At 53.9% G+C, this 26,870-nt stretch overlaps 1 protein-coding gene across 1 annotated transcript in view; it reads right to left on the bottom strand.

The window, feature by feature from the left end:
- Positions 1-26,605, bottom strand: part of WDR1 (WD repeat domain 1) — a 40,239-nt gene extending 13,634 nt beyond the window's left edge. Inside the window, exons 1-8 of the mRNA XM_079153889.1 lie at positions 26,400-26,605; positions 25,909-26,030; positions 16,923-17,013; positions 11,983-12,130; positions 10,755-10,935; positions 2,347-2,424; positions 2,065-2,145; positions 1,524-1,757 (exon numbers count right to left, since the gene is read on the bottom strand). Of these exons, the coding sequence (XP_079010015.1) occupies positions 1,524-1,757; positions 2,065-2,145; positions 2,347-2,424; positions 10,755-10,935; positions 11,983-12,130; positions 16,923-17,013; positions 25,909-26,030; positions 26,400-26,415 (951 nt within the window). The 5' untranslated portion in view covers positions 26,416-26,605. The remainder of the gene's footprint in view (positions 1-1,523; positions 1,758-2,064; positions 2,146-2,346; positions 2,425-10,754; positions 10,936-11,982; positions 12,131-16,922; positions 17,014-25,908; positions 26,031-26,399) is intronic.
- Positions 26,606-26,870: the final 265 nt, after the last annotated feature.

Raw genomic sequence — 26,870 nt, 5'->3', positions numbered from 1 at the left:
AGGATCTCATCCCAACACAGCATACAGCCCATGCTGCTACTTAAAGTGTGGGCCTCAGACCAGCTGGGAATCTAGAGCTACCTGATCAGCTGACAAAACCTGTGCTCAGCAAGACCCTGGGACCTGCCTGCCCACTTGATGCCTCAGGAGGGAGGCAAGCTCTCAGCACTCAGCCATGCTGTCACTAGTGTCCCTTCTATTGCCAGGGTATTAAGCAGCTGGCTCTCATCATCATGTTATGCTAAAAAAGACACCCGAAGTCAAAAGTCATCGGATTTTCCTTCTCACATTTAAGCTACAGAAATTACTCGTGTAATTTCTCGTCACTGTTCTTGGGGGCCCGGCAGAGCAGCAAGGGTCTCTGGTAAGCCCGCTGAGCTTCTCGGGCACGGCCTCTCTCTCCAGGCTATGCACCCCTCCCGTGCATGCTCATCACCCTGAGTGAGCAGGACCAATGCGCAGGACTTCCAATACCCTCTGTCCTCAGGGCCAGCATCCAAGGAGCCACTGGCACGGGAACCGGGGAGGCCCCTCCTGTGGGGAGTTCCCCTGGGAAGTGGGGACAAAAACCTTATAGAGCCTTGAGCCTCTGAGGCACCGTTTTCAGGGCTGGCAGCAGCGAAGCTGCAGTGTAAGAGAAGTGCTGGGGTTTCCACCCAGAGCGACTACCCACGGGAGGAAATCTCAGCCACCGGGACGGGGTGCCGGGCCCAGAACCTGGCTGTGGGCTTGCCTAAGCGGAATGCCAGACACAGGAAGGGTGACCTAAAGTCTCAGCAGATGCGGGGCCACGAGGACACAGGAGGGGCCCCTGCAGCATCTGGATGCAGGTCTCATGAGAGGTCAAAGTGGCAGGGGCAGGTGGAGGGAGAAGACAGGCCCCACTTGGCCAATAGAGCAGAGGGGGCCTGCAGCACCTGGCATGGTTAGTCCTCCCAGACAGGGTTCAGAGGCAGTCACCAAACTCTCCCAAGGCTGGCCCTTGGACTTCCTCCTGAGCCCTGGCACTTCCTCCAAGTTCATGTGCTATTGCTCCCTTGCACTGATGGCCACGTCCAAACTGTGCACACAGCCAAGGCCCAGCTTCCAGGCCGCCTGCCCAGCCCCCAGGTCTTTGGTCCCTCACTGCATCCTCAACACTGCCCTATCACCTGCCCTGGCCTTGCTTGCAGTCAGGTGAGGCACAGCCTGTGTGCTCCTAACCAGGGGAGGCCAAGCCCCTCAGGAAATAATGACTCCCAAGAGCAGAGGGCAATGGTCACTGACTCTGAAACTCTCAGGCCCAACTGTCCAGCTTTCCCAGTAGCTCGAGGGGACTTGGCATCTGGCATTCCATCTCCGCGAAACACGTCCCAGAAAAGCAACCAGTATCCAGGCCTTCTGCCAAAACCTTGAGGTCTGAGGAGGCCTGGGGTTCTCTCTCCAGTTTCTACTTGGCCACAGTCCTCGCTCTTACTGGCTAGTCACACAGGTCCTTTTCCTACCTCTCTCAGAGGGGAATCACAGCATGGAGTGAGCCTCACCTTGATGACTCGCAGGGGCTTGCTGGGGTTGTTCTTGTCCAGGTAGTTGATGTACCCCGACAGGGAGATGCTGAGAAGGTGGTCCTTCTGCCACAGGCAGCCCAGCTGCTGGTCCAGGACACTGGAGCCCATGGGAAACGTACTGACAACAGAGTTCACGCCAATATCCCAAACCTTAGAGGTTTTGTCTCCGGAGGCAGAGAGCAAATGGGTGCTATCAGGGCTCCAACTAATCTACTCAAACAAAAATAGTAAACCGAATGTCAGAGAATTTCAGAGTGGAAAGAGACCCAGACAGCTGCCTGTCCACAACCCCCACTTCTAAGGGGAAAAAACCAAGCCTGGGGAGGTGGTGGGACTGTTCAGTCCCAGGGTTCACTCTGGCCACGGGCAGCGGCTGCCACTTGCTGACCACGAAGCTCCACTTCATCTTTTTGCCCCTCTTTTCACAGCTGTTTTAACTTCCAAATGAACACCAAGGGCTGTGACCACAGACTCGGCCAGATCACATCTACTGTGCCAGGAATCAAATCGTACTCACAGCATAAATGCCTCCGTCGTGGGCCTTGCTTTCTCCCAGTGCACAAATTTTCTCTCCTGTCTTCCCGTCATAGATGTATATCTTTGAAGAACAAAAACGCGTGGATCATGCATCCGATGTGTGAACGCCCTCAGGAAGGTAGCGTCTATTTCTCCGGGACTGTGGCTCTACATACTGCGCCTCCCGTGCTCTCTACAAGGACAGCCCTACGTCTATGCCTGAGGCGGCGGGAAGGCAGTGGGCGCTTGGGGACCTGCCTGTCCACTGCCCCCTGCACCTTACCTGGCCGTCAGCACTGGCAGTGGCAAATCTGTTCCCATCGGGAGAGAATCGCACACAATTGACAAAGCGGCTGTGGTCCTGTGGGAAGGAGGGTGGTTAGCAACTTCGGGAGCATTCTCCACGACACGCAGAGCCGCCTCCCACGCTAACCAGGCCTGGGGATCCCGAGTCCCAGGAAAATGTCAGTGCCCAGAAAAAGCCCAGGCAGTGCCTGGTGGTGCTCTGTTCGTTCAGCCTCCCTGGCTCTGGCCCCGTGGCTGCTGGAAGGCTGTCCTCCAGCTAGGCCTGCTTTCCCGGTCACGCACGCACACCCAGACCTATCCTCCTCCTCGGGACCCTCGGAGAGCTCCAGCCAGGACCATGAGGCCCTGTCCTTGAGGCCCCAGAGCCCAGAAAACAGGTGCTGGGAGCACATGTGGAAGGCGACTTCTGAAAGAAATTAAGACTTTCATGGGGACAAGAGTGAATGAGAAGTGCCCTGGGGTGAGGGGTCCTCACAGGGTGCTGCAGCTGAGGCAGGCCCAGGGCTCCACCGACTGCTGAGGGGTGCTGGAAACCCCCGACCTTGAGTTTAAGCTCAGCTGAGTGTTTTGCTTTCTAGTTCCTTTTGCTTTTGGTTTTTCACACTATTTCCAAGGCCAACCTCTTCTGCTTAAGTGTTTTCTAGCACTTGGAGGTAAGATGAGGTAGAGGCCAGGTGTGGTGGCATCCGCCTGTAATCCTAGCAATCTGGAAGGCCGAGGTAGGAGAATCCTAAGTTTGAGCCCAGTCTCAAAATAAAAATAAAAGGACCGGTTATGTAGCTCAGTGGTCAAGTACCCCTTTGTTCAACCCCTGGTACAAAGAAAAATAAACATTTGAGTGGGAGAAAATCAGTTTCCCAGTAGGTACCACCCACCACACTGCATTAAACTCAGCTCAGCTCTCCAAATTCTCTCAGGCCATTCAAACTGCTTCTGCCTCCGCCACCCTGGCGACCTGCTCACTTTACCACCAACGGGGGCAATGGTGAGCCTTAGGCATGCTATTCACAGGAGGCCAGGCCCAGAGAAGATGGGTAATTTGAGGTGTGCCCGCCGTGGGAATCTGGCCTCCAGTTTCTTGTCTGGAGTTCTGTTTCAACTGCACCCGCCTTGGGCCTTGGCAGGCACTGGACAGGCCTGGGCACGCTGTCTGGGAGCCATCCCAGGGGTCAGACCCTTAACTCCAGAGGCCAACTGCACCACCCTGCCACCCACTGGTAGCCCACAGTGCCACGTTCTCCTCATGCTGCCATTCCCGTGGGGGAGCGGGGTCCAGCTGGGATGGGAAGCCTGCGGAAGGAGAGCTTCTGAGAGAACCTGCAGACTGTGCCAGGGCAGCTCTGTCTCGAAGCTGTCTTCATCACAAGTCCTTTGGCCTCCTGCTCCTAATCAATTCTTCAATCTTTCAACAAGCTATCCTTGATCTTTGAATGACCCATCCTTGCACCCAGATATTCCAAACTCTAAAGAAAGGACCCTGTAAAGTCCTGCTCCCTGCAGGCCCATGGTAAACAGCATTTGTCATGTCACCAACCAACTAGTAAACTGTGAATTAACTTGCAGAAAAGTGGTATCTAATTGCAAAGAAAACGAAGATACTAGCCCCAGGAAAAAAGGGGCCCATTTTGATGTTCTGGCAAGAGGCAAAGGCGTAGAGCACTCTAGTGAGGAAGATCCTGACTATAGTGGGTTTTCTGCCCATTGTTTCACGGTACCCTCCTCTTGCTTATAAAAAGCTCTTTACACCCCGAAACTCCCTAAGATAAAGATTGAGATGAAAGGCCTCCTCCATCTTCTTCAGGACCAGTCATGAATAAAACCGATTTCTTCCACCAACTTCTGTTTAAGTTAATTTCTGATCCAGCAACAAGGTGGGTCAGTATGTGTATCCCTGCCTTGCAGATGAGGTCCAACCAGAGCTAATGATGTGACCACAGACAGACCAGAACCTCCAGCTGACCTCCTCTGCCTCCTCAGGGAGCTTGGCCTGGCCCCTGTGCTAGCTTGGTGCACCCCTGCTGTTTCCTGGATATTAAAGGGGACGGAAGAGACGTGCTGTGTCACCTCACCCCTGGGATCCTCTGCTGCACAGAGCAGCAGGGTCTTCCAGAACTGGGAGGCCAGGAACACTCATCCAATGGAACAGAGCCTGGATCTGAGAGTGTGGGACAGCGGGGGCAGACTCTGTGTAAGGAATATACCATGGATTAAGAGAAGAGTATTCAGCCATCACTCAATTCCAAACTGTAATGAACTCCAATTTTCACAGGTTCCCAGAGATCAGTCACAGGTACTCCTGGGATTCACCCCCAGGTGCCCAGGCCCCAGGACCCCACAGCTGTCTGTGGTCCAGCCTGAGTGTCCACTCCACAGGCCTCTCACAGGGCCAGTGTTGTGTGTCTTAGGGAATCACAGAGTTTTAAGAAAGGGGCCCAATAAAGGCCACACAAAGTAGATTCCCTTTGAGTGCCCAGGCTACACACACCCAGGGCCCTCTGCTATAGAGCCCCAGTTCTGTCACCAGGTCTTGCAACTCAGCCAAGCACCAAGAGTCCAAATGGCAGAAGACTGATGTCTGTTCCTGAAATAGCCCCTTCACAGGCAGGCAGCATAGAACAGCCCATTAACCGAGGAAAGTGAGCTAAAAATAGTGCTTCCCACAGGGAGGAGGGCAGTACAGAGAGGGAGTGTTTGGGGGAATGTCGTGGCAGTCTGAAGGCTAGGCAGCTTCATGGGCTGCCTGACCTGGACTCCCAGCCTGTCCCCCTCCACCAGAGGGTTCACAGTGCAATCTCACAGGTTTAGCCTTAGATGCAGAGGCCACTGCACCCGCCCATTTCCTCATGGCCAACACTCATGGATCCCTGGGGCAGGCTGTGTCAATAAGTCCCCCAAGACCCCTGCCTCCCCTCCCACCTCCACCCCCATCATCTCCCTCTCATCGCAGAAAACCAAAGTTTGAACCAATTAGGTAATAGGTAACCACCCAAGTCCACCTTAGGGACAGAGCATCCCTGGCCTCCAGGTGGCCTGGCTCCAATGTGTGTCTGCTAACTACCTGGTCAGCTCATGTGTCCTTTCTGGAAACCCTCAATTCCCATCAGCTTGAGCCGTCACTGTATATAGGAACCCTCTCCCTACCTCTACGTGACCTATGCCAACCAGATTCTCCCAACCCAGCCCAGTGCACGCCTCCGCGGTCCCAGGGTGGGTCGGTGCTCCCAAAACAGGTTTTCCCATGAACAGAGTGGAGGTTTCCTTCCTCATGCCCAACAGCCCTCCACATGTGGCTTCTTCCTCAGTCTCTGGCAGTATTCCCTGTAGCTCTGTGCCTTCACTGCCTCGGCATCACTAAGAAGCCCAAAGGAGTAACCTGCCTGTTACTGCCTACTGTTCCCCTCACCTGGAACGGGCAGCCTCTAATTTTTCTCTGGAGGTGAAGGACCAGGCAAATGGACAACAGATTCACCCTGATTGTTCTTGGGCCACTTCCTGCTGTCAGCAGGTTCCAAGGAGTGATGCAGAGAGGGAGGGAGGAGACTCATCCTCTGGTGTCCAGAGAGCCTGCAGGGACGTCCTCTGAAAGGCGAGGCCAAGAGGAAGGCATGCTGTGTGGCCCAGGGGCTCCCTCAGAGCAGGCAGCCAGCAGCATTTCAGAGTGGAAATGTCTGCTTTCCGTCCTGCCCTGAGGAAGGACAGCAAAAGCAATAACCAGGAGCCTGGCACGCTGAGAGCCCAGGCTGCCTGGTCTAGAAGACGACACCTGAACCAAGAGCTGCAACAGATTCTGGCGCAGTCCCTCCTCCTCCTCACCTGGAGGTGGGAAAGCCCCGGTCAGTCTGCTGTGAGAAGCGAGTGCCGTCCTGGGAAGAGGGACAGAGTGCCCCCAGTCAGGAAGACCAGGCCCCTCAGTGGACACCTGCTCCACTAGGAACTGTAAAGCCGGTCGACATGGCAGGGAGTTCCCAATTCCAGACCACATGGTCACGGCTACTCTAAGAGATCTGTTGGACAGACCGTACCATCCACCTCAATCCTGGGAACCACGATGCAGATGCAGCTATGGAAGCCATGGTCACCCCCAGGCAGCCAAATGCTCACCCTGCAGGAGACACTCAAACTCACTCAAGACTACGTCATGGGCAAGTCCTGGCAGGCCTTTATCACAAGTGCAGATATATCTACAGAGGGACGCGCTTGGCACAAAAAAATCCCCACGAGGGACTGCAAATTGGTGCAACCATTATGGAAAGCAGTATGGAGATTCCTCAGAAAACTTGGAATGGAACCACCCTTTGACTCAGCTATCCCACTGCTCAGTTTCTACCCAAAGGACTTAAAATCAGCATATTTCAGTGACGTAGCTACATCAAGGTTTACAGCAGCTCAACTCACAATAGCTGAACTATGGAACAAATCTAGGTGTCCTTCAATAGATGAATGGATAAAAAAATGTGATATAAACACACACATACATACACATGATGAAATAGTACTCAGACTTAGAAAAGAATGAAATTATGGCATTTGTGGGTAAATGGATGGAGTTGGAGAATAATATGCTAAGCGAAATAAACCAAAGGCTGAATGTTTTCTCTCATATGCAGAAGTTAATTCACAATAAGGGGGGTGGGCACTAGGGAAGAAGAGAGTTACTTTAGGTAGAGGGGAGGGAAAAAAGGTGCAGGAAGGATAGCAGAGTGAAACAGACATTATTACCTCGTGCACATATATATGACTGGAAGACCAATGTGATCCTACAACATGTATAATCAGAAAAGTGAGAAGTTATACTCCATTACATATGATGTATCAAAGTACATCCTACTGTCATGCATAACTAATTAAAGCAAATTAAAAAAATGGAAAGCAGTCGCCATGGTGGGAGCAGGGCGGTGGTCTCCCACCCTCTCCTCAGGCCACAGTCACTCTCCCAGCCACAGAAGGTGAGCTGGACACAGAGCCCGTTGGGCCCAAACCTCACCCTCTTCTCAGACCCAGGCTCTCCTGTAACCCTGAAGTCGGGGGACGGCCTCCTTGGGTCACATGATGCATCTAAACAGTGGGCAGGAAAGGGCAAGGTGCTGCGGGGGCTACTAGAGTAGAAGGGTCTCTCTACCGCCCCCATCTTCAAATGAAGACACTCTACAACGTGGGCAGGAAAGGACAGGGTGGTTGGGCCTGCTACAGGAGAAAAAAGGAGGTGTGTGGGGGCCACTCCAGAAGGGCTTCACCCCCACCCCTTATCTCCAAATGCAGAGAGTAGGGCCACGGCCCCGAGGCCTGGTGGACGCTGGTGAAGGTGACCAGGATTCCCAATTCAGAGCCAGCAGTCGACGCTCGCCCTGGGCAAGGAGCTCTTGAACAGAAAGCAACATGCCCCCAAACTTGGGCCTGCCAGGTGGGGTGGCCCACTCTGTAGGGACAGCCCCTCCTGCTCTTCTCCGCGCTGCTGCAGCACATGAGGTGCTAAACTCCCACTCTTTTCAGGTGGACAGCTTGAACGTGACCACTGTGCCCTCCCTAGGCACAGGCCTGGCCCCTTCCTCATCAGGGGCCTGGGAAACTTCATACCGTGTTGTCAGCACCCTCTGTAGCCCAGGTCCCCAGATGCCCAGGTCTCTCGCCTCCCCAGGCCCCGGGGCAGAGAGGGCTGTGTGGAAATGGATGGACAACCACAGGGCTGCTCACGCTCAGAGGAAGGTTCCAGCAGGAAGTGGCCACTCAGTCTGCAGAGCTGGGGACGAAGTGAGGCAGTCCTGATCCCTGGCAGTCATGAGGTTAGGAACGAAAGAGCTGGGGACAAAAGACTGCTCCTGTTTGATTTCATGGTAAGAGGAGCTTGATGTCTTCTATGCGGGGGAAAAACCCACGCATTTTAATTTTTATAAACCTTTTATGAAAGAAAGGTTCAATTAATTCTTTAGAACTTCCACGTCTCGCGCTTTGGAGAACACTGGAAGAACCCACGCATGGGAAGAAGGGCAGCAGGTGCTCAGCACAGCACGCCTTCAATAAACATCCTCACTGCCTTATGCCGATACCTCAATGCAATCTCTTCGTTAACCCGGCTGGGGAGTAAGTGGGTTTTCTGACTCATCCTCACTCCCCAGGCAAGAGGAATGGGGCAGGAACGAGTGCAGAGGGCAAGCAGTCTACCACCGAGTCCCCAGAATTGTGGCTTCACTCCTGCGCCTGTACAGATTGGACCTGGGCCAGATACACACGAACTGGTACAGCTGGATTTCAAAACCGTCAACACTACCAGGCATTTTGGGCAGGTGCGGGGTCTTAGAGCACTTTCCCCATCCCTTCCATCGAGCCTGGAAAAATCTCATCAGACAAAGTCTAGACCACCACTGATGAACATGCTGATACTCGCAGGTCTTGAATCCTCCCACAGTGTGGGCTAATGGGGGAGGGTCACCATCACCTGGGGAACCTAGTCTGAAGTTCAGTCAGCCAGTTCAGTGCTGGGTACCACCCAGTGTCTCCAATCCTTGGTGCACAACCCTATCCACCTTTTGGAGATTCTCAGACAGAACCTGTGGGCGTGGGCTCCCTGGAGGACTTCCCAGGCAGCAGTACCCCATCTTGGGGACAGGGCCAGCTGACAAACCATTCCTGATACACCTGGGCCAGTGCTGGGTATGGGTACAGTGTGTTGAGGTTAGAAAGGAAAAGGGAAGAGAGAAGGATCCAGCCACACCCCCAAGGGCACACGAAGGACACAGGGTGGAGGGCCAAGCTCGACCGCTCCTGGACTCCAGCTCTGACTGCATTATGCATAGCTCGGCTACTCTGGCAAGGGAAAGGAGCCCTACCCAAACAGCCCAGATGCAAGCCAAACAGAACTTGCTGGGGGACCCGGGGAGTGGGGTAGGCTCTGGCTGGCATGGAACCTCTTACTCCCACCCTTGGATTCAGGTCTGGACGTTTGGCTGGCTTAGCATCATTCACCGTATAATTCCCAGGACCACCACCCCACTTAAGAAACACTGACTTTGAGTTGCAGCCTTCAACAAAGTTCCCCAAATAGCTAGGTCTCCACTACCTACCAATTAGGCAGTAGCCACAGGAGACAGGATCTTAGAACTACAGGGTGTTCAGAAGGAACCCGGGAGCCACACACTGCCAGACACAGAGGCTTCACCTGGCTTCCCACACAGGCTGCCAGGCACCCAGAACCTGCTCAGGATCAGGTTCCAGAACAAAATGGAACTGGGTTCACTACAAATGGAAAATGCTCAGACAGTCCATCTGTACCCAAAGCCAGGATATGTCTCAGGAAATTTTGCCTCTGCAAGTCCTGCCCTTGCCCTTTCCTGTGACACTGCTGCTAGTTATCATTCCTTGCATCACGTCATTAAAATGAACAGGACTCAGGGAACCACGTTAAGGACATGATCTCATCTCATCCCTCCTGAGGCACAGACACTGGAACCACTGATGTTCCTCAAGGATGAGTCCCAAGACCTCAGCCTGATCCCTCTGAGGGACAAACAGCCTGACAACATGGGCTCATTCTTCCTAAAGATGGCTCCATCCTTGGCTCTCCATCCCCAGCACTAGCACTGGCTACCCTTTCCATGGTGTGTGCACAGACTTGCCAGGAAAACCAGGAAGAGTACAGGACTGCGGGTCACACTGAGCCCAGTTGCTGGGCCCTCCCCTCTGTGTCCTGCTCCTGGCCTCCAGGCAGCTATTCATAGTTCAAATTCATGACTATAGTCCTCAGATGTCTATGGCCACCCTCGCGCTCCTGTCCTGCAATGAGAAGCACGAGAGTGATGAAGGCCCGCTGGGGCATGTGCAGAGCAGGGACTCCGAGAGCCACTGTTTTGGACTACGATACTCCACCAGCGTGCTTGGGGCATGTTCCTTCCAGAGACTTCTGTTTCCTCTAGTCATCTGCCACTCTGTAGGCATGTCTCTGATCTCACTGCTCCTGCAGGGGAGGCACCAGAGAGACCATCCTGCTGTCCTAAAAGTTATTTCCTCTGTGCCTCTGGTCCTTCATTAAGTCTGAGGTTGACACGAAAAGCAGGCTGCCCGTGTCCTGGGCCCCCCTTTTGGACAAACTTCTTCAGTTCAGGACACTCATTTGGTTATACAGACTTGGGACATCACAGCCCTCACCCCAGATGTGTACATCATCTGGGATGAGGCCCCCCCCTGCTGGAACCTCTGTGCCAGCCTAGAACCAGGGGACAGTGAGCTCTCCACCTCTGCATGATGCCTCCCTCGCTGAACTCCGCTTTCTGCCTGCACATTCTGGCAGCAGCACGTGCACCCTGACCTCAGCATCTAAACAGGTCTGAACTCCACCAGGCCCCAGACACCCGACAAAGCTCACCAAAAAGCCACCCTGAGGAGTTCACTTACACCAATTGTAAACTTGAACTTGAATGGGGGTCCCTCAAAGAATGCAGCACAGTTGTCATCACTCCCTGTCGCCAGCCGGTATGGCCTGCTCTGCTTGATGTCCACGCTGTTGATAACTTTGTTGTGTCCTGTGATCTCACCCACGGAAGAGCCACTGTCCCACAGGAAGACTGCACCAAACCTTTATCCAACAAGAGGAGTCAAGGAGAAAAAAATCAATCCTGGCAGGTGGAGGAGAAATGCGATAGCTGAGCTGCCTGTGCACTAAGGTGGGGGTGGATGTCCGTGCTCCAGCTTGGGCTGCTAACAGGACACGTCTCACAGGCTGTGACTCTGGCTCTACAAGGTGCTTGTCAAAAGAAGCCAAGAATAAGTGGGAACAACCCTAATGCCTTGGGGAAGAGATAGGTATCCATGTGTACATGGCCCAGCGCCAGTGCTTCCCATATGGAAGGCACCCCAGGAAGCTACCACTGGGGATACCAATTACCATGGATGCCCTGCTGGAAAGGAGATGCCTTGTTCTCGGCTGGCACTCAATGAAAACGTTCTGTTTTAGTTACTATTTGCTACTAAAGAAGAAATGGAGCTGTTAAAACCAACAGGGCTAACTTGAAAAACCCCAGAAGAATTAATACCTGCAAGAACAAGTACTTTACAAAGAGCCTCTGGAAAAGGGAAATAAAGTCACAGGTTGTCAAGTTCAAGTGCTTGAGGGTGGGCAGCTGCTGTGGGAACCCTTACTGCTGGTAGAAGGTGGAGCCTGGGCTCCAGCACTGCCTGCTGGTCACTAGCCTCATGACCAGCCCAGCGTGTCCCTGCCATTCTTCCCCACTTGGGGAACCTCAGTGTTGTACCCAGCAGAGAAACATAAGCTACAGCAGCTTCAAGTGGCCACACGGGAGCTGCTGGGGGAACCCCAATAAAAGAGGTGCATCTCTTCCACCTATCCCACTCTTGCTGCCTGGAATGTGGGCATGACAGAAAGTTCCAGAAGCAAAGGGCTAAGGACGTCAGAGAAGGATGCCTAGGCCTCGATGACAGCCCTGCTGTGATGTGCAGTCCCCCTGGCAGACCAGCGACGCATCTGGGCAGGAGGTCAGAGGGCTGGTGCTGTCAGGGACTTAGTCACAGGAGGCTGAGCAAGCACAGTTCTCACTGTAGCCCCTCCCCGGGGCAGGCTGCGGCAGGGGCCGTGGGAATGGAGGGGTTGAGGCGAGCAACTCACTTCTCCCTTCCTTCCCCGACCACGGCGATCCTCTTACTGTCTTCAGTCCAGGCAATGTCCTTGATCTTCCCGGCAAAAGGCTGGTACTCATACTTCAGGAGATGTTCCTTTTGCGTGGTATCCCAGATCCGCAGTTTCCCAGAGACATCTGGGGACACAGCAGAAGCAGGATGAGCCACACCTCCCTCAGCAGCAGCTCTGGTTTCTCCAGCCTTCTAGAGGCTGTGTGCCTGGCCTAGGCACCCTGCACTCAGCCAGTTCTAAGTCAAGCCACCACCTGCACAGGGCTGTCACATGGGGCCTCTGCATTTCACCTGGACACCAGATCCTGTTTAGGTATCAGAAAAAGCCCAGGGACACACAATAGCAAAACCTGAATATGCTCTGAAGCAGTTCTGCTTTATGACTTGGGACATCCAAATGGTGCTCAGGCCTCAAGCCACTGCCGCCACTCAGAACAGAATCCCACTCTGGGACAGCACTGCGCCTCTCCTGGGTGCGCTGACAGGGAGACAGCAGCCCCACTTACCACACATGCGTATGAACCACCCCATTCCTAGGATCTGGGGTAGAGCAAGCAGCTCTCATGAGATGGCCGAGGCAGTGCTGTGAGAGGAGGTATACACAGGACATGGAGCCAGTTCTGCTGCCAGAGCAACACTGGCAGTGAGTGTCACAAAGGAACACGTGCCCCCTGCAACCACAATCCTATCACTAAGCACCAGCCCTGACATGCCCCTTCTCAAATCAGCACTGTGGTGGCTGTGAGAAGAAATAAGAGCTTTTGCACTTTTTTTTCCTTGTGCTACTGGGGATTGAACCCAAGGATGTTCTACCACTGAGCTACATTCCCAGCCTTTCAGTTTTATTTTAAGAGGGTCTTAAGTTGCCAAGGCTGGCCCTGAACTTGCAGTTGATCCCTGTTTCAGCCTCCCAAGTAGCTGGGATTACAAATGCTCCACTGTGTCTGGCTACTCTGTTGAGGCCTTAGAATCTGCGCCTCATCCTTTCAAGCAGATGGGTGTGGCTTCTCCAGAGGACTCCAGGCCAATGCAGCGAGCCTGGACTAACTCAACAGCAAGTCCCACTGAACTCGTTTTCTGGGTTGAACCAAACTGAGGGCAGAGGCAGAGGCAGTGTAGGGCAATGGCCACGAACCTGGTCTTGGGAGCTAGGGCTGGATCCAAATTCAGTCTCTGCCAAGTGTGAACTTTGTGGGCCTCAAACCAGCCCTAAGGCCCCTTTGTGGTCCTACCTACTATAGGGAAAAGAACAGTGCCACCATTTAGAGGTGCTGAGATAGGTGTGACACCCTAGTCCTCAGTGGGTATGTGCTATGACTTAGCCATGAGTTTACTCTGGCTTTGCAGAAAGACCCCTCCCCATGCACAAACACAGCCAGTACCTAGGCCCAGCAGGGCAGTGAGACCTGCAGATGCATGTGGGGACACATGAGAGGATACCAATCCATATGAATAACACTAGCTGGAGCCAGGGAGGCAGCCCAGAAGGGCCTCCTCTGTCACCTCTGGGTGAGGTTCAGGAAGAAAGGCTGGCAGGCTGCCAAGGGGTGTTCCAGAGACGACACAGACCTGCTTAATTAAGTCCCTTTGCTAATGATCAGGCTGGGGCCAGTGGGGCTGGGAGGAAGCCAGCAGGACTAACAGCACTGGAGAGGAGCAGTGTGTGCAACCCCACACACAGGCACACACGTTCACCCATGCTTGCCGTGGCCAGGTGTTCTGCTGTGCTCAGGCCCATTCAGGGGCTGTACTGCCCCACGGAGAAGACAACGCTCTACAAGAGAGCTGGGTCCCCAGCTTTTCCACCTCCCAGGCTCATGGACCTGCTGCTGTCCCTCTTGCTAGCAGCAGCTCCCTTTCTGGACTGGCATCCAGTTGTTTTTCACAGCCTCCCCCATCAGACTGTTGGCCTCACTCATTAATTGGGCCTTGCTTATTTCATTCTTTTCAGAAGCAGAAGAGGAAGGAAAGAGACAGGGAGGTGGGAGATCAGGCACCAAGATCTCAATCTGATGGGTCTAGGTCCATAGCACTGGCCAAACATTGATCAATGGCATGTTGAGGGCCAAGCCCTATGCTGGGTGCTGAGGGCACAGCAGTGACCCACACAGGTCAAGTGTCTGCCCTGCAGAGGGGCCTGGTGGGGAAGCAGGCACACCTGCAACGATCAATCTATCTGCTGACATAAGACCAGGCAGAGAAACTACAGAGGCGGGGGATAGAGTGGCACCAGGGAGGGGCTCCCCCCAGCAGGCTCCTGTCCACAGCGGGTCAAGCAGCATTGCTGAGGGAAATAGCTATCATTTTCCCCTGGTACTGGGGATAGAACTTAGGCATATTCTACCTCCAAGCTACATCCCCAGTCCTCTTACAAACAAAATTTTACTTTGAGATAGTCTCACTAAGTTTTTCCAGGCAGTCCCAAAACCTGCGATCCTCCTGCTTCAGTCGCCCAAGTTACTGGGATTATAGGTGTATGTCACCATGCCTAGTGGGGAACGGACGTTCTTGGTATGTCTACATTATCCCTACACTTTACGAGTGCCACTGCACACAAGCCACTCAGCAAATGCCATGGGTGGACCAGAGGGAGGGTGCAGCAGTGAGCAGGGCCAACTTTCAGTCCCCAAGGAGATCTCAGCAACTCTTCACCTCTGGGCAGTCCCCTCTTCCTCTAGAAAGCCTTCCTAGGGTGTATGGCCAAATCAGGTGCCTTGCCTTGAGGTCCCTCTGCCTCCAAGGGTCACCTAGGAATCGCTGCCCAGGTGTCAAGGGGCCTACATGAGGGAACAGACCACCATCAAAGCTACCCTTTGAGGAAGTCACCAAAGAGAATGGAGCCTGCCCTGGAAATGATTCTGCACTCCAAGGACCGCCACACGGGAGTGTGGACTCACAGAGCTCAAGTCTTGTTCACTACTGGTGCTCCCTGTCATGGGCCCACATGTAGTAGCCTTCCAGAAGGTTCCATCCTCCAGCAGCTGTTGACTAGACTAACAGCATCTTCAGGACCTACAGGGCTGGGGCTTTCTGGGAAGAAGTGACAGTCCCCAAGGTACCGGGACCCCAATGCCAATACACCAGGCACCAGTCCCCACTCACGAGCCAGTCTTTCTAAGTCTCCTCACTCCAAACCCTCATCCACACTATTTTTAGCCCAGGGCCCTCATCTCTGCAGGAAATGTTCCACTGTGACCCTTAACGGGCACTTTGCTCTATTCAAAAAAACGAATTAGAAATGTAAAAATATAACCTCCACCCAAAAACTTTCTTGACTCCTCTGGCACTTTTAAGAGGAGAATGTCAAGCTGAGGGTCACTCATTTATATGGACCATCTTTCATGCCAGGCTGCTGCACAGACTGCATTAGATCTGAAGGCCATTGACTTTTGTCCAGTTGAATGGCCCCTGGGGATGCAGAGGCCAGGCCTGAGATGACAGGCTCTCTGCTGTGGCTGACAGTGTGGGAGCTGTGCCAAGCTAGACGGACACCCTTGCCAGTCACTTTTCTCTCCTGAGAAAATTTCTCAGAGCACCTAGCTTAGTGTTAAACAATTCAAAAAGGCACCAGGACAGAATCTGGGGGCTTAATGAAGACATATTTTGCTGGTAAGCAAGGCCACAACCAGGTGGGGATGGGTGTCAGGTTAAAATAAACCACAGAATTAGAGTAAATATTAGACCTAAACACAAAAACTACCAAGTGTCTACTGTGTCCCAGACTCCTGGCCCAGCCCTTCATCATGACCAGAGCAGACCATCAGCAGCCATTAGTGCACAGGTCATCCTGCTTGAATTGGAACAGAGCCCCTTTCTCTCTAAAGCTTGCCCTCACTTCAGAGATACATAACATGGCCACTCTGGTGTCAGGTACTCACCCGTGTAAGACTTGGGCTAGGTACTATGCACATGTCCCTTTTCTGGATCCTTCCCCGACCCTTCAAGGAGGTACTCAGAGACCCAGCTTAAAGAACAGAAAATCAAGGGCCAAGAAAAAATTGAATAACTGTGGCTGTGGAACTAATAAGGGGAGAGCCTGGGACCCTCTCAACCCTGCAGGCTACCATGTCCCACACAAAGAGCTGCAGGGAATAGGTCACATGTCACCACACAGAGTGCAGATAAAAATGGCTAGAGCACCTGAGAATCCTGGTCCTCCCTCTCCTGGCTGGGTAATTCAGCATTCCACTCCAGGAATGCTGGAGAAGATATGCTGATGAAGCCCACATCAGCTCATTCCCACAGCCCTCCCTGGGGCTGGAGACAGGCCACAAATATTTGTTGAGTGTATGAATGAATGAATGAGTAAATGAATGAGATGCAGAATGTGCCCTCTACCTTCTGTGCCTCCCTTTCTCATGTGTAAAGGGCCAAACTCCACCTCAGAAAACTAAATGAACAAAACTCCTAAAAAAATACAAAGATCTTCACAACCTCTCCACAACGCCTGGTGGGCGTGCTCTCCTTTGGCGGAGTCCCCTACTGAGTCAAACTGAAAGCCAGGCTGGAGAGGGGCAAAGGCCAGTCCTCCAATACAATGCCAGAGCTTGCTTTGAGGCCAGCTGGGAAAGGAGCAGTGGATAAGGATGACACAAAACGCAGCACACACACACACACACACACCAGCAACCATCAGAGGCCTGGGGACAATCACACAGAAATGTTTCTGCTGATCTCAGAGTTAAAACCTACTGAAATACTGCAAAATACAACATGAATTTCTTGAACAAAGATTAGGTCTGGAATGGGGCATTTTGGAGGTGTAGATGTCCACGTCAGTTCCAGCTAAAACGAATCCCTTGGTTCTCTCAATTCTTCACTAATTTGCACCCCCCCCTTCTAGCTGGGAGGGGGCCTGGTCCTGGGTACCACCCGGGCCCCACCACAAGCATCCAGGAACCATGCTCATTCAGGTACCTCCGGAGGCGATGTAGAAGCCACTGGGCGCGTACTTAGCCACTACCACCTGGTGGGCGTGCTCCGTGTAGATGTCAGCAACAGCTGGGTTCTGTGGGGAGAAGAGCGCAGATGATCAAGTGGAAGAAGCAGAGGCCAATCGCTCCCCACCTTCCAAATTCCCACACTCATAAGAGCATCTGAGGGAAAATCCTGGAGTGCTCCCACCCACCTCTCCCGAGTTTAGGTAAATCTTTCCTTGTCGGCTTCCTTGTACTCTCCACAACACACACATGCTTATAGAACACACTCTTGGACCACAACCCTGTGAAGAATCTGGAAACCCATTTCCTCCTGTTTGTGGGGAGTTGTCAGCAGATGCAGCAGTTGGCCATGTCTGACTCTCCTGAAGTCACCATTGCCAGGGAGCACACATCCTACCTAGGCCACCATTGCATCTGGTCTGACCTGGGTAGCTCCTGGCTGAGCTGGCAGCTGTGAGAACCTTTGGTCTGGGAAGACGTGTGAATTGCCCACGTTCCCATACTTTTTTAAGGCATAAATCAAAGGCTGGCTGGGCTTTGTGGCAAAGATGGGGCCAGTACTGGGAACTAGGAGCATCTCCAATGCTCAGCAACAAGGAGTGAACATGTAATTTACTAAAGTGGATGCCTGTCCTGTGTCCCTCCACACCCACACCAGCCCCACCCAGTCCCAGCCAAGTTTGCTTCTGGGAGTTGAGAGGTGGCTGTCTGGTCTCTGGCTCCCTCTGTACACCAGAGCTCCCAGGGAAAGAGGCAGCGTCCTACCCCAGAGGACACAGCAGGTTGGTAGGGGAGGGAACAGGATGCCACTGTCCTCTCCCATCTCCCTCTTGTCCAACAACATCCCAGGGGCTTGCCCATTCTGCCTCCTGGTCACAGGACCCCATGCTGCCTCCACCCCACAGATTGAGACCGCCGGAACCTGCAGCCCAACACCTGTGACCTTCTGCTACACTCATGTGACTTCTGCCTCTCTGAGCATTGTTTCCTTGCCAGCCACATGGCACTTTGCATCCACTGTCCCAACTTAAGCAGCATCTTCTCAGGGAGATCCCAAGGTGGCCCCTCCTGGCTTTTCCAAGCCTCCAAGCACCTGCATGTCTCCTAGGGAGCAGAGTTCCTGCTGATCTTATTCATCTCCTCCAACCTTTCCAAGACCTGCTTAGCCTGACATTTCTCTATTCACCACAGAGCATTTAGTAAGTAACATGTGCTCAGTAAAGGGTTTGGAGGGGAAAAAAAGTTCATATAGTCCTTTACTTTCACCCTTAAGACTTAACACAGCATTATTTGCTTATGCGATTCCTAACTTAATCATTTTGGAATAAACATTTGCTACTGAAATTAGAAAGATATTATGTATCCAGAGAACACATTATGAACTACAAATAAGCACATGAACAGGTGCTCAATGTTATCAGTCTTGGGAAATGCAAACCAAACTACACCAGTACCCATGCACTAGCATCAATAAAATTGAAATACCAACATCACCACATGCTGGCAAGGATGGAGGGGCGATGGGATGTCCTGAAACTGCTGTGAAAACAAGATCATAGCTGCAAATGATACAGCTGTGCAGGTTTATAAGGTTAAACACACCCCACACCAAAACAACCCCATTCTCCTGGACAGAAAGCAATCAGGCAGAATGACTGCCAGGGGCCAAGAGGGTCTTTCTTCCTGACCGTGGCCACAGTCATGGGACTAAGAGAGACTCCTCAGATCTCAGGCTGTCGGCTGTGTCTACACCTCACAAAGGCCAAGATGCCTGGTGTCCACCCACCATCTGCCTAACCCAACCCTTCCTGCTCCGAATGGTCCTTTGACATCAAGTTCCCTTAGAGCATGTGGCTGACCACCCAGGCTGACACGAAGACACTGGCTCAGTGTCCACCAGCTGACTGAGGGCCCTGTACTCACCCACAGTGGGAGCCCACCCCACTCCATAGATGGCAGTGACCTCCTCCCTGGGCTGCGTTGCCCTCCAAGGGTGGGGCCCCCTCGGAGGGGAAGGGCATCCAGGGATGGAAGATGACTAGGCAGGGCCATGGGAGGAAGTTCTGCCCCTGAAATTCCATCCCCTAAATGGCCAGGGCGTTTGCAGACATGGTGTGTGGAGCCCCACAGGGCACAGAATCCCGCGCGGCCAGATGAATCACTTACTCACTCTCGTTTGTACTCTACATACAACTGGGTCAGCTGTGGGGTGAGAGACTCCAAATTACAGATAATGACTTACATCTGAGTCATCCAGCCTCCTCCCCACCCTCCTCAGCTCACAGCAGGAGGCCGTTACTATGCCAGGAAGGTGGCACACTTCCCCTGCCCCCAGCGTGTCACTCTGGGTGTAAGGCCCAATCCAAATCTGCTGAAAGCCTGTGTCCTTGCCCTGCAGATGCCCTCCCCAATCCCCCGCCACCCCGGGTCTTCTGCTGTCCTGGAGAACAGAAGTCAGGTGAGCAGTCTATCTTGGGAAGAGTCCTGGACCAAAGAGGTGAGTCAGCAGGAAGGAAGCCCACTGCAGGAGCAGGGAGTGCATTACTGTGGGTGTCTTCCTGAGCTGGGAGATGACCCTCCTCCCAAAAGTCCCTCTAGCGCCCCTGCAGGCTGAGTGGGCTCAAGCAAGTCCAGGATACAGGACTCCAGGCAGAAAGCAGGTGCAAGAGGCCTGTGCGCCCCCCCCCGCCAATGGACTGCCCAGTCTCCATCAGCTCCTGAGCCCATTCCTCTTTCCACTCACTTCCAATCCAGCTTCCAGCCACTCCCGCCACCTCCCTCAGCTGTCCTTGGGACACCTCTATGCCCCCACCTCCTGGATGGCCTGCCTGCAGCACAGTCCTCTCTTCCCTGGGAACCCTGTCGAACACAGGAAGCCTGAACAACTCCAGTCTGTCCTGCAAACGAGCACACAGCCCTGCACAACTCAGCCATGCAAACCCAGGAGCACCCAGGGAGCCACCCCTGCAGCTCCCAAGGTTCTTAGTCTCAGGCAGTGAGGAAGGGGGGCCAGGTCAGAGGGGGGCTGAGGGCCCAGGGTTCCACAGCTTGGCACTCCCATCTTGGCTCCTAGCCCACAGTGATGCCGACAGAACGTGGAACAATGTCGGGACAGGTCTCCCCACCAAAAACGATTTAAGCAGGAGGACAAGCGCTGCAAAAGGGGCCTCCGTGTGCTTCAGTTGCTGAGGGCACCAGGGGCCACACCCGGGGCTTCGTCCACTGTCACCCTGAGCACCTGCTTCCAGGCCTGAGAGCAGATCCTGCTCTCGTTTGGCTGGGCCTATGAGGTAAACACGTGCAGGGCCCTGCTGTTCCCTGCCAACCAAGGCCAAAGAATCATGGCAGAAACATAGCTCTAAAGCAGCGACACAAACCTTTGCGCTTTCAGACTGGAACTCATGCCCAGGCAAGGCTGAACTCAAAAGCTCAGCGCCTGGTCACACAGTGTCCCACAGACAGACCCTGAAAAATGCAACCTGTTTCTTCTCTCAGAGAATTACCTAGCACCTGCCCTGTGCCAGCCCCGGAGGTCCAGCCGGTGAGGATGGATGCTCTGTGATCCCCAAGTGTATCAGTATCTCTTATGAACTGTCAAGACACTACCACCACACTTTGCCCCTGCTTCCGTCTACCCAGCCAGGACCTTACTGAGTCGTCATACAGGTAGACTTAGGACAGCTAACAGGGTTCAAGTCCCAGCACCACCCCCAGTGTCAGTAACCTCACCTGGAAAAAGTTGGCTGGCAGCACATACCGAAAAGACCCAAGGCACAGGCAGAGAGCATGCCTGCTACAAGCTGACTTGGTCACACAGCATGCTGCCACTCACATGCTCTCCGCTTGTTCTTCCAGGCGTGGACTTGGAAGGGAATGAGGCAAGTGCCTGTGCCAGATACCCTGCACGCAAGGCACGGACCCGCCCAAGAGACTCAGGGTGCAGAACGGCAGTGCTCCTGCAGCACAGCGGCTGGCCAGAGGCAGGGCTAGGGACAGGGTGCAGAGGTGGGATGGCCCCTTTGTACCTGACCTGAGTGCAGGCAGATCCTCAGGAAGAAGCAAAGCTGGGGACCTGGAACATTTCTTGGGCAAAGGGCACACTGCCTGGCACTGAGGTGGGAGAGAGGCAGGAAGGGCCCTTTGACTTCAGCTGCACAGACACTCCCCAAGGGTCAAGGCCACAGACGGGCTGCTCTGTGCACCCTGGGCCAGGGTGGCTTCCACAGGATGGCCCACAGTACTCTCTCCCCACTGCCTGAAGAGGGAGGCTGCAGCCTTTTTTCTTTTACTTCAAAGATGGTTGTGATATCCCTCCCCTCTCCTCCCCCACAGGAAAGAAACACATCAAGGCCACCCTGCAGGAGTCCACAGCCTGGATGAGCGCATCCCAGCGCAATTTCCTCACAGATGCTGTCTCAGGCCTCCTCCCTAGAACTCTCTCTCAGCCTCCAAGACCCAACACGAGGGTGCTGCTCCTCCAGCAGTGTCCTCGAACCCTGCAGCATGGCTGGCTCTCCCACATGCTCCCAGAGCACCCTGGAGAGTCTAGGACAGTGCTTTAACCTGGGGTGAGAATGTCATTTATCGGGGTTCTCGAAAGGAGCGTACTGGCATTTTGGGTAGGATAATTCTGTTAGAGGATGGTCCTCTGTGCTGTAGGATGTTTGATGATATCTCTGGCTTCTACCCACTAGATATCAGTAGCGCAAAAATGTCTTCAAACATTGCCAAATAGCTCCCAGGGAGATGAGGGTCAGGGCAAAAATCACCCCTCCTGAGAACCAGTGATTGAAATCTCAGCTCCATGGCTATGGGCACGGTTCACCAAGTGCACTGGAAATACGAACAACCAAGGGATGGCTGCACCCGCCCATGAGCACCTGAATGATGCCTTCATCTGTGAGCAACTTCTAAACTTGTCTCCCTGCCTCACACCTGCCACTGCAGGGCTAATCAAGTGCACCAAAAACCAAATGTGTTTCAGTTCCACTCGGTCTGCCTACCCATCCACCACCCAGAGACCACTCCGGCCTCACCCCATCTGCTGCTCCCAACTCAACAGGCTCTGCTTTCCCTGGTTCCAGATGATTGGTGTGCCCGGTGGTCAACACACCATTTCCTTCTGCTGCCTAAAATTCAATTTAATTTTCTCCCACAACAGTGTGCTCTGTGTGGCCAGAGCCTCTAACCTGTACCCCTCGCCCCTCAAGCCCGAAATCAGTCCTGGACATGCTAAAGGGATTTGCAAGTATACAACTGGACAGAGGGCCTAAGTCTTTGATCCTTGTCCCACCCCTCTCTGCAGGAACACACAGTGGGTCCTTCTACCGGAGATCAGTAGATCATGCCAAGTGGAACCTGGTGAGTTCCAAACTGGTCTACAGCCTGCTCAAGGGATTGAGTCCAGACACTGAACCTGGATAAAAAGCAATGTCAAACTCTTAGAAATACTTCATTCCTTGAAATTCAATTTTACAGACATAATTTCCCCAAATGTGTATTTTAGTTCCAGAATCTAGGAACTGGACACTTAGTCAGTCCCACATCTGCCAGCATGGCGAGGACTGTCAAAAAGTTCATTTGCAAGAGCTGATTTTGTAGTGGGGAGCGATGCTGGCATGAATCACGAGGTTCTTTCACAGCCCCTGGAGTAACCCTCCGTGTCTACACAGGTTTGAGAAGGCAGGTACAACGTGGGCCACTGGAAGTGGTGTCTTGGGACATGCAGCCAAGAAAGAACCACTGCAGACTTGAGTAGGCACCAGCCCACAGGGCGCCTTCATGAATTTTCCTGCACACACCAATGCCCCCTTGCATCGCCTCTGCCAAGCAAGTTGCCCACACTGCTCAATGCAGCCCTATTTCAAGAGCTCTCTCCTGGACAATCAGTTTCAAGAGGGTCACATGGCACCACTACTTACTTTAACCCTAGAGAGAATTTCCCCTCTAAGTGAGACATGGTATATGTTGAAAGATAAAAAAAAATCCCTTTACTTAGCAAGAGCCATTATGTTGGGTTCACAAAACAACTTGTAAATTAACAAAATAAATGACAGGTAGTTCCTAGTAGAAAGTTGGCAAGAGTTCTCTCCAGCAATTTTAAAAGGTGGCTTCCACAAAAATCCAGGTCCAGCCATCTAAACTAGCAGTTTTACCTCTCCTCAGGGGGTAAAGCTTGGTATTTCAAACAGATAACCCTTGAGCAACTGCCTGTGCCAGGCACTCTTCCAGGGTAAGGACATGCTGTGACTGACACGGGGAAAGCCCTGCTTTCCTGGGGCCAATGTCTAGATGGGACCAAAGACAGACATCTACAGTTACAGGTGGCAGTGGTCTACCTGCCACTTACTGTTAGTGACAGAGGGTAGACATGCTACTTAGGGGAAGCCCCTCTAATATAGACACATAAGCAGAGACTTAGGACAGGGAGCAAGGACTGCAGACAACTGAAGGAAAATATCCAGGCAAGGGCAAGTGATCGTTACAAGAAGAACGTGTGGCATGTCCAAGGAGGGTTGGATGATGAGGCCCACTCTCCCGAAGAACTCCAGCTTCACTCAGAACGGAAGGCCTCTGGAGGGTAAGAGCCAAGGAGACTTGATCCCATGTGTCTGAACACAACTGCCAGTTTAAGAACAGACCACAGGGCAGCAAGGGTGGATGCAAGCAGGGAGAATTGTTTGGCCAGCTTTGGGTTCTTTTGGATAAAAATCCAGGCGGGAAAAGATGGTAGTTTGCATGGGGGCAGGAGTAGAGGGGTGCTAATATGTCAGATTCTGAGTTACTTTTAATGCAGAGCCAGCTAGACTCGAAGAATCCACTGTGGTGTGGCAGGAAGTAGGAACATAGTGGAGTCCCAGGTCTCAAGCTTCAACTGCTGGAGGGATGGGGTCACTTTCTTGTGGGGTGGGGGGGTAGAAGGCATGTAGAAAACTCAAAATGTGGCTTGGGACATGTCAAGTGTGATATGCCAATTAGTCATTTCAACCTTCCATGATATGATCCCTTTCCTGATCGGAGTCGTCTTTTCTTCTTTTTCCTGAGCCTGTATTCTAACCAGGCAATCCTCCTTCCTATACCCTGAATGTTCATGAGAATCTATACCTCACTGTCCCCAGAAATACTGTCTGAATAAAAAATCTGACCTACTTTTACTTGAGAACCAGTGCCCACCTAACAACCAAGTGCCTTACAACATCCAGCACAGGGAGGGATACAGTGTGGCAGCGGCCCATGCTGCCCTGGCATTACAGGATGTTAAAAACTAGGTGGGAAGGGAAGAGGACACATCAGTTGAGAATGGTAAACCCTGGGGAGAGACATGAATGAGGACTTCAGAAGGGGCAGCTGAACAGGCTTTGTTGGGCTAAGTTCTTGGAAAGGGGAGCTCACCCTTGGCTGTGAACTGACCTCTATCACCTGGCTGAGCAGGACTCCTCTATGCAATAAAAGGCCAGGTGCGGGGAAGGGATAATCTGGCACAGTAGCAGCCAGGACTACTTCACGCAGTGAATACAGACTGTAGTGACATGGGGAGGAGGTCTTGGGGACCAAGTCAACTACTGCTCCACATCCCTGAATATGCTTTAGTGCATCTTTACTGCCAAACTACTGAGTGCCTGCTTGAGGCCATCTCAATTTTGCCTTCTCCAAATCTCAGGACTTCACTCTATTTTAAGTTTTTGATGACTATTCCCCATCTCTAAGCACAGCAGGGTCAGCTTTCTAGGAATCCACATGACTAGCAAGCTGCTGGCATCTGCAAGGCAGGTTTCTCCTACCCACTGCATCATCTGAGGTGCCCAGCAATCCTTGGCAGGGGGGAATCCACTGACAGAGCTCCATCTTCTAGCAGAAGAATATCAGTAACAGGCTGGCTTACTAGGAAGAAAGGGACACAGCCAGCACCACCTCAAAACAAGGAGTAGCCTCTTCTTTTACAGACATGAAAACTGAGGCCCAAAGGCCCCCTGCCTTCCCTCAGCCACCTGTAAGGCTAAGTGTGTCTGATGAGTCACAACCTCGACCCACCAAGGGTTACGGCAGAGACTGAATTGAAGCTGACAACCCTTGTGAGCAAGTCAGTCAACCCCCTCATCAATTCCACACCAGACATAGCATGGAAGTCCCCCAAATGGCCTTGCTGGCCCCTCCTGCTTCTACTTGGGGTCCCACCTCCCAGGCCGAGGAGGGGAGAAACAAGATTAAAGTGGCAATCTTGGAAGTGGTGGGTTAACAAGTAGATTGGCTTATTTCAATACAGAGAAAAAACATGAATTTACAAGAATTTTCCTAGGAGCTGGCTCTAGAACGATTTTCAGCCTGGGTAGAGGGTGCCTGCAGAGGATGATTCATGGGAATAAACTGGTTCCTGTTTTCACTCTGAGGCTCAGATGGGTAGCAGCAGATCAGGCTGGAGTCCAGAGGTCTGGGTGTGTTAGTCTGGGCCCTGGTGCACCGGGAAACCGAGGGCATTAATATGATTATGCGTAAGGGCCGTTTACCAAGTGCTCTATGTGTGCCAAGCATGGCTGGCCTTGAGGACTATCAGCTCATTCAGTGTCAGCCCCAGGGAGTGAGAGGAAGTGTGTGTGTGTGGCGGGGGGGAGGGGGTCATCATCTTGATTTTGCAGATGAGGAAACTGAGCTCAGAGAAGTCCAAGTCACCAACCACCAGGGATCAAGCAGCAGCCCGCAGCGTCTGTCTGATCCCTTAATCCAGGGCCTCTGCTCTGCCTGACCTCATCCGCGCCTCAGTTTCCCCATCAAAAAAGGGGGGCCTGGATGAACATGAACCTTCTTCTGGGGCTCCTGAGGTGTGGCTCCAAAGCTGAGGGGGCGTGGCGCCCTCCCCCGGCCCAGGCCCTGGGGCAGGAAGACCAGGGAGTGGAAGAATTCACCTACGCCTCGGGAAGCGGCAGGGGCAGGCACCGAACCCGGACGGGTGGGGCAGGGGTACTCACATCGATGTTCCTCAGGATGACGCACTTGCCATTGGTGTACAGAAAATTGTTGCCCTTAGGGTCGCCGCCGAGGATTTTGGAAACGCCCCTCTCCACCTGGGGGAGGCTGGCGAACACCTTCTCTGCGGAGACACGAACGAACAGGAAGTGTGAGGGGCGGCCCCTGCCCCAGCACGCGGCTGGACCGAGAGGCCGAGAGCCCAGAGGGGGTCCCGGGCCGGCCTCGGCCGGTCACCTGTTGCCTCCCGCGGGAGGGGCGGCCGCCACTTTCGAGGCGCGCAGGGGCCGGCGCGACTTCCTGGTCCGTGTCCGGGCCAGGCCCTCCGGGGCGCGGGCTCCGCCGCCCGGCCCGCAACGCCAACTTCGGGCGGCCCGGCTGGGGGCGCGGGCCCGCACCCCGTGAGGCTGGGCGCGCCGCCGGCCCGCACCCTCCCCGCCGCCGGGCGCCGAGGCCGGCAGCCGCGCCCGCCCGGGGCCCAGCGCGCACTCACTGATCTCGTACGGCATCCTCGCCCACTTGTTACCGCGCCGTGCTCGCCGAGAGCCTGCGGGGCCCGCCGCGCCGCGAGTCGCACCTGGCCGAGGCCGCGTCCGGAGACTGGGACCGGGCGGAAGGCGGCGCCGGGCGTGCCGGGCGCGGAGGGGGCGGTCCGAGGCCGGGCTCCGGGGCCGGCTCGCGCCTGCCCTGCGCGCTGCCGCTGCGGCGCCCAACCCGGAAGCGCGGCCCCGCGCGCGGCTCGCCCCCAGCTTTGACCATATATAGTCAAGCGCTCGGCTCGGCGGCTGCGGCCCCGCGAGCATGCGCGGACTGCCGCGCCCCTCCTCCGCCCGCCTCCGGCCCCGCCCCGGAAGTGACGTCCACGGCGTCCTGCAGCCCAGTGAAAAGGCGGTGCGGGGCGCTGGCGGTGGCTGGAGGCCGGCGGGAGTGGGAAGGTGCGGGTCGGTGGGTTTGTGGGCGGGCA

Source organism: Sciurus vulgaris (assembly GCF_902686455.1).
Source record: "Sciurus vulgaris genome assembly, chromosome: 9".
Lineage (NCBI taxonomy): Eukaryota > Metazoa > Chordata > Mammalia > Rodentia > Sciuridae > Sciurus > Sciurus vulgaris.
The sequence above is the reverse complement of the archived record's forward strand: the minus strand, read 5'-3'. Positions and strand labels throughout refer to the sequence as shown.